Below are 11,361 nucleotides of genomic sequence, written 5' to 3' on the forward strand. Positions count from 1 at the left end.
ATGTATGTTTGTCTGCAAACTATAAACCCACACATTTTCAGATGTACACAAAAAAATAGTGCTTTCTCAAATGATAGCTTAGTTTTTTATATTGAATTATCTGAAGTATACTTGATTTCAAATTAATTTTATAACTGACCCTAAACTGTCTAAATGGACTAATGAAATGAACTAAAATAGGCAGAAAACTGTAATAGCATTTGTCATCTAGCTGATTTCCACTTGCCATGTTTAATAATAAATCTTAACCAAAGAACAGTTCTTGACTGCCAACCAAAATTGTGTGTGGGAATGTGCTTATCTCAGATACAAGGAGGAGAAGGTCTGGAGCAGCCGTGGACCCCTGGAGGCTGTGAAGGTCAAAGCTCCACCTCTGGTCAGTGGCCAGCTGTCTGTCTGCCCAACGCGCTGGAGCTGGCACCAGAGACGCAGGTGAGGAGCTTCAGTCTTAAATTCAAGCACTCCGATTTCTGAAACAAAACCAAAACAAGCAAAAGTTTATTTGGAATTGCGCACAAAACGGGAGTATGAGGAGCAAATGGGAGGAACAAAAGTTGTCAGGAGTAGCAAAGATGGCAGCAGCGGGTGTGGGGGCGCAGAGGTGGGTGATCGGAGGGGGAGCCAATCGTCCCTCTCACTTGACCCTTCCAATTACCACGGCGACGGTTAATTAGCGCCGAGGTAAGCTCGGGCAATTACCGCATTGTGTCTCGGACAAGAGGATGCGAACGCACGGGGCATCTCATCCACACGCACATGAAAAATGTTGCTATGGATACCTGCGATCCTTTCCATCAATGTAGTGAAAAATGAAGATAGAAATAGATGAAAAAGGAGAGAGGAGGGTGAAAACAGCGCGAACATTGACAAGATACGGCGGAAAACGGAAAGGCAAACAAAGATTTACCACGTTTAATTCAAAGTACGTGCGTGTTTTACGCGGATACATGCCCATAGACGCACTTTAGCAGCGCCCTTGTGCAGTCTAAAAAACTTGAGAGGAAAGATGCCCATTTGACATCAAGATTAAAATGAAATACACCAGATTTATTTATATTAAAAAAGACAATGCTTGATGTAGCCAACAGAATAAATATAGCCTGATTACGCACCAGTATAACCGTGCGTTTTTGCACATGAAAAAGTGTACACAGCAGTTCAAACTTGCACCTGCCGAGGACCTGCACATAGGCGATGACACTCTGACCCGGATACTTGCCCTGCCAACACCTCCGGACCGTCACTAATGGCGCATGTCCCACAACACACGTGCGCGCACAAACGTCTCCCTCGTTTCATGACATGTTACATAAGCTATCGCACGCGATCTTTCACACAGGTAGGGCGCAGTTGGACTTGTACTGTTCACCTCAGTAGTCAAGTAGCTAAGAACCTTTTTGACATTGAGATATTATTGGTCCAAATTGTGTTCAGACTGTTTTTCACGTGTGCGTAAAAAACATTAAAAGTAAGCGTTTCTGTAATAAGGTTATTTGGTGATTTGGTCTTACAAACCACAAACCTGTCGGTGCGGAGTTCAAACGAGATCTCGGGTCTTCTAAGAATATGGTACAGAGCGTGACTGCCATCTACAGGTTAATATGAGTTTCCTCGTACACATTTCATCACCAAACTGCACGATGGTAAGACTGGATCACGTTCATGACACAAGTAGATAGCGCCATCGTGTGGTAGAAGCGCTACATTTAAAAAAAGCGCACTTCTGACAGACTAAAAATAAGATTTGGTCGGATCTGGTCCAAAGTGGCAAGCCAAGAGCTTCTGGAAAAAAAAAAAAATCCATGGTAGGCTCATCTTTATTTTCCAGTTCACGTTTATATAAAACACGCCTACCTTTACTTCCTGTCAAAGTGAACAGTGAAGGCTCTCTGTCATCCTGTAGTGAATGTGCAATACTGTAACAACCCGTATCACCACTGAAGTCACTTTACCTGCTATATATTACTGCATTTAATCATAGTAATAGCCACTTATTGCATATGATAGTGTTTGGCATTTAAATTTTTGTTTATTTTTATATTTTGTATTTAATTAATTTTTTTTTTTTTGAGAGAGCATATTTCTATTCGCTTGTCGTTCTTGAACACTTGGAATTCATTGTGGGACAAATAAAGGTTATCTTCTCTAATGCTGAGTTGAAGTTGATGTGACTTTGGTAAACCTAAATATTAAAATAGCCTATGTTCCTTTTTTTTTTTTTTTTACATTTAAACCACAAACGCCTTTCTTTGTTCGCTTATTTAAAGGTGTACTATGTAACTTTTCTGTTATGGGGACCAACATCTGTTTGCCACCTTTGAAATGTTATTGCTTTGCCTGGAAAGTTCAGTTCTTGATTCTTGATTCAGGTCTTCAGAAATTGAGGATATGAGGAGAAGCAAAGACATCATCAAGGAGACAAGCAAGGTGTAGAGAGTCAGCAGAAAAGTTGCATAGTGCTCCTTTGAAACTAATTATAAAGTAATAATAATGTATAATGTGTAATCTTTTAAGGGCAAGGCAAACATTTTAGACTGGCCATTCTTCTTTATTAGTAGTTTTAATACTGTCACATGTCTTTAATATCATTGTCCCAGCACACATATGAGCAAGATGGAAGATTTGTTAAGTTTGCACAAACAATATTTAAATTTAAATTATGCAAAAACTGAAAAACAAAAAGAAAGCACATATTAATATTGAAACTCTTTTGAAGATAAAAAAGTAAAAACATTTGGCAAGACAACACTTAAGTGTGCTAGTTTTGTTTAGTGCAAATGATTAAAACAATTAGACTAGATCTGAGCCTTTGGTGGTCCTCCTGTGATCAGTCATAGTAAACATCAAGTCCCTGTTTTGAGGTTAAAATGTCTAAGGAGCCAAAAAGTCCAATGAAATCTGACCTGTGAAATATAATACTTATTAAAAACCAAGAAAAGTATGCAACTAATTACAAAACTAAACAATTTAAGCCTAAAAGTTGTATAAGGCAAGCAAGCTTGTATTTTTGTATGTACAGTCTATATTTACATCATATTCACATTACAGAGCCAACAGTTGAGATGTGGTTTGTCGCCCCCTAGTGGTTCGGGCCATTATGATCTGCAGACAACAAAGCCCCATGCACAATGTATGTTGGCTGAAGCTTTTACGTTCTCCCATCAAATTTATATTGCTTTAAAACCCATGTAAGTGGGTACAGCTGTGTCATTGGACTACTCAGAAAAAAAAATTTAAATATTAAACCAAACACATCATCTGATAAAACTGCTAAGTCATGTATAACTATAGTACACCTTGAACTACCAATCCAAGCACAACTCATTATAGTAACGATCAATACTGACTATTCCTACCAAATAAAGTTACATGTGGGCAACCTAAGAGTGTTGTCTAGGTGAAGGATAACAAAACCAACACAAAAACAAGCACTCTTCACAAATATCTGATACTTAAATTAAATTATATAATAAAAAAAATCCTAACTTATCAGTCATAACAAAGACAAACTGATTTCTAAAATGAGCTAGTAGTGTGACAGGTAGAGTGAGCTTTCAAGTTGATTGTGAATTTTGTGATGTAGCGTGAATTGCAATTTTGAGAAATTTTGAGCATTTTAAACTGGCCAGCAGACAGAAGCAACCATATGTACAGTAACAAAATAAGTGATACGCTATTGACCAATAAGGCATCACCTGGAAAGTCTATAAGCGCCTTAAGACAAAAGTAGCCAAAATATTCTTTGGGTTAAAAAATAAGTTAAAATGAACATTAATGGAGCTTGGAGCAGTTGGTAAAAATCTGTCAAATGATAATAGCATTAGTTTTGGTGAAGTACAGATGATCCCGTGTGAGGTGACTGAGGAGGCCAAACCCTGGGAGAGGCCTGAAGGCTGAGGGCTCGGAGAGCGCAGGCATCATGGCGTCTCTGCAGCCGCAGACTTCTTCTTTGCTGTAGTTTTCTTCACCGTCTTTGTTTGAGTCTGACACAGAAAATACGTACATTGTATTTAGCGTGGTATGTTATGCTATGATTTTTGTGCCTGCTCTGTTCTTATAAAGCTGTGTAAATTCATAATTTGAGGGTTTTGATTAAGACAGTGCATACAAATGAGCGTTCAGCAAACAGGAATACCGAAGATCATGAATGTAGCAAATACTATTTCAGGTATGTTTTTGATAAATGTTTCACATGGTTAAATAATCAAGTCAATTGTGCATGATATGTCATTAAATCATTAGATCACTAGATGTCAATATAAACTATCCAGAGTTGAGCCTGGAAACAGTGAAAACAAAAACACGACTTACCTCAGTCTTTGCAGCTGTGGGTTTCTTGGTGGTCTTGACAGCAGTGTTGCTTCTCTTTGTGGTCCTTTCTCCCAAGTCATCATCAGAGTGTTCAGTTCTAGTGTCAGACATGTCTGAGCTGTGCTGGGACGAAGCATCATCATTTAGGGACCCCAGAGAGCGGGCTGCAAGAGTCAACACACCACACTGTAAATATTTACATCTTAGTAGACTGGTAGGTTTAGGCTCTATAAACCAAAATTATATTATGTAGAAGAAAGTAGGTTCTCAGTGCCTTAACTCCACAATTCCTCTGACTAAATAGAAGTCCAAACACCACCTCACACATTTATGGGAATCAATCAAGAACTTGAGGCTTTAAATCAGGTAAGTCCTAGAAAATGGAATCCATTTATGGACATTACAGAGGCATCAGTGGATGCATTTTATATAGCACTTTAAGAGTAATTACACAGACTATGTAAATTCAAATTTTGAGGCCAACATGAAAGTAAATGGAATCAGAATTAATAATAGTTGTTCAGGTGGGAGTCATAGAAAAGAAAGTTAAGTCAAAAGGACAACATTTTATAATTGCTTACTAAAAATATGATCTTACACTTAATCTACACAATTTGTCTAAATAATATCCTTGGGATTAATTTAGAAAAGGTGTGTTATGGCCCCAGGCCTCCAGTTCTGACTTGGTTTGTGTGTTTTAATTTCTTCTGCTGTCCCTCCTGATTCCTGCTGTGACAGCCTTGGTCCCTGATAGGTGGGGCACTTCTACACCAGGCCCATCCTGCCTCACCTGCAGCCGCCTGCCCTTACTGGAGATGATTGCCAACATCTGTTCGGGGCTGCTGCCCTTTGTGGTTAGTCTGCAATTTGTATCTGTGTCTCTTTTGTGTCAGTCACACACACACACACACACACACAAAGTGTGTGTTAGTTTAGTTCTGTTTTGTGGCTTTTTAGTTGTCAACTGATTCTTTTTGTGGGTTTATGTGACTTTTGTTTTTAGTTTAGGTTGTTTTATGTACTAATTTTATTTATTATTATTGTTAACTTACACTTTTACAGTCTTGTTTATTACTTTATTTATGTAATTTTTCCATCTTGGTTTTTGTTACCTTCCTGACCCTAGCCGACCCTAGCTGGGTTGTACCATGGTGTTTATAAAAAAAAAAAAAAGAAAAGAAAAAGGAACTGCTAGATTTCATTATTGCTATAGTTAAGCCACAACTTATTGATGCACTGCACTCTAGGTATTGTGCTCTGAAAAGGCCTCTCCTCCCACTGAGGTCACATGCTCCCTCCTCCCTCTGCTCAGACATCTTGACATAGCCCCACTGTCCAGCGACATTTTAAATCACATGAATCCACTCTATATGTCCTTATGTAAATGATTTTGTTCTGGCTCATTAGGTGCCACGTGTGGGGGCATGTGTGGTCTTACTCTGGCGTGCAGAGGCACTCCGGGCCCGGGGCAGCGTGCTCGCTCCTGAGCCCATATCGTCCACTGTGTCCCGTCTGGAGCGCCCCCTCTCTGATGGGTGCAGGGCCAGGTCCTCCTCTGTTTGGATCAGGGTCAGGTCCTGCATGCTGAAACTGCGCAGCTTGTCTGACAGCACACCCTGCCCCTGAACACAACATATTACACAAACTTTTTTGCAAGGGAAATTACTCTGACACATCAGTTCATAAATACCATACAATATAATAACAAAGACATAATAATAAAGTAGCAAAGGTACCTGTACATTAGGTACAATATCTAGGCTATGAACCAGCAGTGGGATAATGAGTTTGAGTGAAAATGTATCTTTGACATGACATAAGGTTATTCATTACATGAGGGTGAGTTGTAGTGCAGTTGTATGGAGTATAGTATGAATGTACTCCTGTATCTCTCACCGTGAAGGTGGAGCTGTTAGAGAATGAGCTCTGTACTCTGTAGTCGAGTGCAGTGGGGGAGCAGGAGTGCCCATGAATGAGAGAAGTTTGTCCAGTGGCCTTCTGTCTCTCACCATGACAAAGTCACAGGTGCTTACAGATCTGTTTATGGATCAAAATGTTGATCTGACCATTTGAATGACTCTGAAGGCCAGTTGGGTCAGTTCATGGATCATGTGTAAATATACATTTTTTAATTCATTTGATGAGGTTTCCCAAATTGAGGGACTTTTTTCTTATTGCACTTCATGTGCAAAGTACTGCATGCTATATAACAGGACTGACATGGAGGCAGACATGCACCACTAACAAAAGACACACAGAGCCACAAAGAAATCTGACTCACCTAACGGACAACCTGCTTTCTGGGAGACATGAGTATTTCATCAAGAAATAATGAACCATTTAAATTACCAGTATGTGACAATGTCAGTGACGTCATAGCTGCCCAGTGCTTGTCAGATGCAAAACGTGTTCTTAATATGGACCACTGATTAGTCTATATTAAACTGTAAAAAAGGATTTTTTGTTTATTTTTTTTTTTTGTTTAATGATGTTAGAAAACAGCTCTTACATCAGGCAATGCTAAACAGATGTTTATCAGCGTTATTTTCTTCACTTGACAGTAAACCTGTGTTTGTGCACGTGCTGCACCAGTTGAAACAGTCTTACATAAGCCCATTAAAACTGGCCTAGAGGAATGTGTGTCACGTTTGCAGCTGCTAAAAAGGCCTGGGGTAAATACAGACGAATCACACTCACCTTAGCGGCGGCTGTGACTGCAGCATTAGCGGCTAGATTCAGCCCTCTCTTCCCAAACCTCATCATAGTCTCATAACTCCTGTCTTTGGCCTGTGCGATGTAGTCATCAATCTCCTACAGCGCCACATAAGAACACAGACATGAAGTGCTTAAAACAACAGCCCTGTAATACACTTTTAAGAGCTCTTCATGAATACAAAGGACATGAGGTTTGTACCTTCTCTTTGTTAGACAGAGTTGGATGGACAAACTTGCGATAAAGGACACTTGAGCCTTTAGTGTATGGCGAAAGGAGCCAGATTACAAATGCAATCTTCAGTTCAAAATAAAAAGGAAACCTAGGAAACCAAAGTCACAAAACAGATAAACTGGGGGGGGGTCATTGAGGGTCACAATAATATGTTTTTTTGTTTTTTTTTTAATGGGAATACAAAAATACATGTTAAGATTAAGTCGAGTCATGTCAGAAATTTAGTCTCTGGACTTTACTTTTGCATTTTTAGATGGCATTCTACCTCTGGCCTCAAACTCTGATCAAGCTGAAAGATCTCTTCTGCACTTTCTGTCACACGTCAAGAGAACCAGAGAATTACAGACCAAAGATGCTAAAAATACAATTCACAGGACTGCTCACACTGATATTACATAAGCTATTCTTTATTAACAGTTGGTTAAACAAAGGACTATGATCGTCACACTTACCATGATAGAAGCATGTCTGTGAGGGTCTCTGCAGTGGTGAACAATGCAAACACAATCCAGTACATCATCCATTTCACCTAAAGACAGAAACACAGAGGTGAGGAGGGAAACAATGCTCCTAAATCACATTTAGGACTCCGAGCGCCTACAGCACGTGCCACAACTGAAGCACATGTGCCCGACCTCTGTGCCAACACTGAACATAACATATGCTACAGTCAGATGACATCAGTCAGAGCCTGAGCACTATCAATACAGACAGTTCAAATGCTACTTGAACATTGGCATAAGATCCTTTAAGATCTCTATCAAACAATCTATCTAACTATATAGAGAGAGATATAGATATATAGATATATATAAAGTTTAAAGTTTAAAGTACTTGATGTTTAGATCTGAATTCCTAGATAATCCCCTCTTATTCCACAAATTATTTCCTTTCATGATACATTCCAGGAACACTTTAGATTGAGCCTTTTCTTTTAATAAATGGAAAGATAAAATTTGCATTAATTAATTTGTTGTGTATTAAAAAGGAAGCACATCTGAAGCACTAAAATGTGACAAAAATGCAAAACAACTCAAGAAATCCAGCAATATATGTACAGCCATTTTTGCTTGTTACACCTTATGAATTCATGTTAGCCTTTAAAGCCAAAATGAGGTAAACATTGAGTCTAAAAATGGCGCACTCTCTCCTTCGTCTGCTTGAGTAGCTTTTGAGAGCAGGGCGTTGCTATAGAAACGTGCCAGGAGAGGAGTCTGTGGGCCAGCACTCATCCCCTTTTCCTATTGGCCGATCCTTCCCCCTTAACTAATGATGTAAGAAAACAAGACAATGTGCATGTTAAGTGGTTTTCATTAAAGCCTTTATGTGGAGAGACCCAACGCTTATTTTAATTAGACTTTTGCTTTAAGACAATGACTTCGCTCTTACAGATGGTGCCAACAATATACTGACATTGTCTGCTGACTCATGCACTCTCCTTTGTCATATTTTCGATATTAAATCACCACAAAAGAAAGCAGTAATTTTAAAATATTTTTTAGAATAAATAATTAAGGCCTAGTTGTTTTCAGACACAATAAGCAGGGATGAACTCTCTATAGCAATGTATCAATCTGTCAATATATTGCATGGATTTTCTAAAAAGGATACAAGTTTGATCCCCACTGCCTATCATAAGTGTTGTGTCCCTGGGCAAAACACTTCACCCTTTTCATCTACAGTGTCTACAGTGTGTTTGCTGTGAAAATAACCAAGCATTATTATTTAAGTAAGAGATCACACTCACATATTCCTTCACATTCTTCGTTTTCACAGCTTTATAGGACGCATACGCTGGGTACAGTGTCCCAAAGGCGAGGCTGAAAAAAACAGAACAGGAGATTATTACCTATATACAGAAAAGGCCTGTGGGGCTGTGACAGTTACACTTGTGCAAATGTTCTTCTGGTAAAGCAGGTTAAACATACATGTTTGCTTATAAAAGGTGGTTTCGTGAAAAAAATCTACTTGTGACTTTTCTCACAAGTGTAACAATAAGAACTAATGTATTTCAATCTAGATTCAGTTCACAAAGCACATGGTCTAGAAGCACAATACTTGAATACTGCTGAAGTGTGAACTGATACATTAATACAAGAATTAAAACACATTTAAAAACATAGTAAGTCTAAACTGGACAAGCTGGTTTTGTACACATTTAGTTTCAGTTTTTGTGGGATTTGGGGTAGGGTTGAGAATTTGGTGTTTTGATGGTTGTGTGAACACTTGTTATCGTTCTGATAGTAGAGACCAGGAAAGCTGCAGTTCATATAAAATGGAAAGATGACACAAACAGCACACCTTTGGGAGCGGTCTTCCATGTGGTGCCCTGTGTACTGATGGGACAGTGCTGCTCTTTTTTTGTGTTTTCAGTCGTATACGGTGCCACTCAGTGATTTGTGCTGATGTGACAGGACAGGGACTGCTGACAGCGGGCAGCACAACCCCTCTGATGATTAACCCAGTGTCACTCACAGCAGAGATTTAGGGTCTATTTTTAAACAGAAAACCAATCTTTGTTTGTCATACATCAAGAGCTTCTTGACTTAAATGAGAAATACCCACACAACAATTTTTTCTGCATTTAAGTCGATCTTCTGGATGAGTGACTTTAATCTTCCTGATCAAGTCAACTGTGTAGAGCCTTTGAGCTTACGCTGAGGCGCTCTACAAGAAGCCACAGGCCAGAGAACAACAGCATTTCATCTTTGGAGTGTGAAAAGACCTTAACAGGGTGTGCTTTTCAGTTATCAAAGAACAATGTTCACAATGATTTGAGAAGAATGTGAGTAGAAAGGGTTTGGTGTAACATATTCCATCCCTTTCCTCAGAATACATAATTGAAACACACCAGATTACGCTTGAGCAACATGACACATGGGCCTTTGATCTCCCACCACATAGATTCATGATTATTTAAAGTGAGGATAGCCATAATAAAACTGTTCAGGTGCATCAGAAATAACATGGAGAAACATGGAGATGAATGTCTGCTGCTGTCATTGGTTGAGTCATCCAGGCTGTACTGCCTGAACAGGTGAAAGCCAAGGCCTCTGCTAGCTCACATTTGGGTAATAAGCACACCACAACGTCCTGCACCAAAACATTTCTGTACCTTTGTACCACCATGTACCATTGTAGCAAATGCTGACTGGCTCAATATGGCGACATGGACGCCTTCACATAATTAAATTTTGACACACTATAAAACGTAACTAAAGATATTATAGTGGTAAATTTAACACAAATTCAACCACTGTTCGAGTTTGAAGTGATGGCTGGCATGTTAAGTAGGCGACAATAATGTGGCCCACTAAACAAGAGCTTTCTCTGCAAGTACATTTGTCAGTCAGGTGGTTCCGAGTCGCTAGCCAACATATGTTAGCAACCAAGTGCTAGCAAGGACAGCACCCTTAGGCATCATCATTGTATTAATTACATAACACAGGAGATTAATACAATCGTATATGTGGATGTAAATATAATATTTGACCAGACGACTGGACTCTGATCAGAAGGTAGAGACAGAGACAGTGGTCCCGCCGCTTGCTCAGCATCATGCAGATGATGAATGAGAAGCTCGGGCTAAGCGCACATAAACAGATGTGCCCAGCCCATACTCACACAACTATCCTCGAAATCATCCACGACACCATCCTGTCGGACCACCGCGGGACCTGGCGCGGTCCTCCTTTACTTAATAATGCTTCCGAGAGACTGTCGAGGCGGGCTATGTGCCCCCCATCCCCCTGCAGGACGCGGGACCGTACTGCTGCTCTATGGAAGGGGCTCAGGTATCTGTGCTGGGGAAGTGCTGCTGCAGTGTGCTCCTCTCTGCTGCTGTTACAGGGCTCTTAAAGAGCCCGCTTGTGCAAAGGCTGTTTTTAACCTCAGAAATAAAACAGACTCCAACCATGTGACTGAAAGACACATGATTTAATGAGCTCATTGCATTATGGATGATTTGGCGAAGGGAACTACAGCCAAGAAACATATAGGCCTACTTGTCTGCACAGGTTGGAAAACTGACAAATATATGTCGCAGGCTTATTCTCTTTAGAACGTAAAATTATATGCATATCTTAAATTGGATATGAATGATT

General features: G+C 39.7%; 1 protein-coding gene across 1 annotated transcript; it reads right to left on the bottom strand.

Moving 5' to 3' along the window:
- Positions 1-2,527: 2,527 nt before the first annotated feature.
- On the bottom strand, positions 2,528-11,120 carry reep2 (receptor accessory protein 2). The gene is made up of 8 exons (XM_020921998.2): positions 10,883-11,120; positions 9,006-9,078; positions 7,711-7,787; positions 7,226-7,346; positions 7,009-7,122; positions 5,750-5,933; positions 4,312-4,475; positions 2,528-3,983 (listed from the first exon to the last, which is right to left on the bottom strand). The coding sequence occupies exons 1-8, from the start codon at positions 10,912-10,914 to the stop codon at positions 3,918-3,920; spliced, it is 831 nt and encodes a 276-aa protein (XP_020777657.1). The 5' UTR covers positions 10,915-11,120; the 3' UTR covers positions 2,528-3,917.
- Between the last annotated feature and the right edge of the window lie 241 nt (positions 11,121-11,361).

Source organism: Boleophthalmus pectinirostris, unplaced genomic scaffold (assembly GCF_026225935.1).
Source record: "Boleophthalmus pectinirostris isolate CB_2022bp ecotype Guang Dong unplaced genomic scaffold, ASM2622593v1 HiC_scaffold_23, whole genome shotgun sequence".
In the NCBI taxonomy this organism is placed as follows: Eukaryota; Metazoa; Chordata; class Actinopteri; order Gobiiformes; family Gobiidae; genus Boleophthalmus; species Boleophthalmus pectinirostris.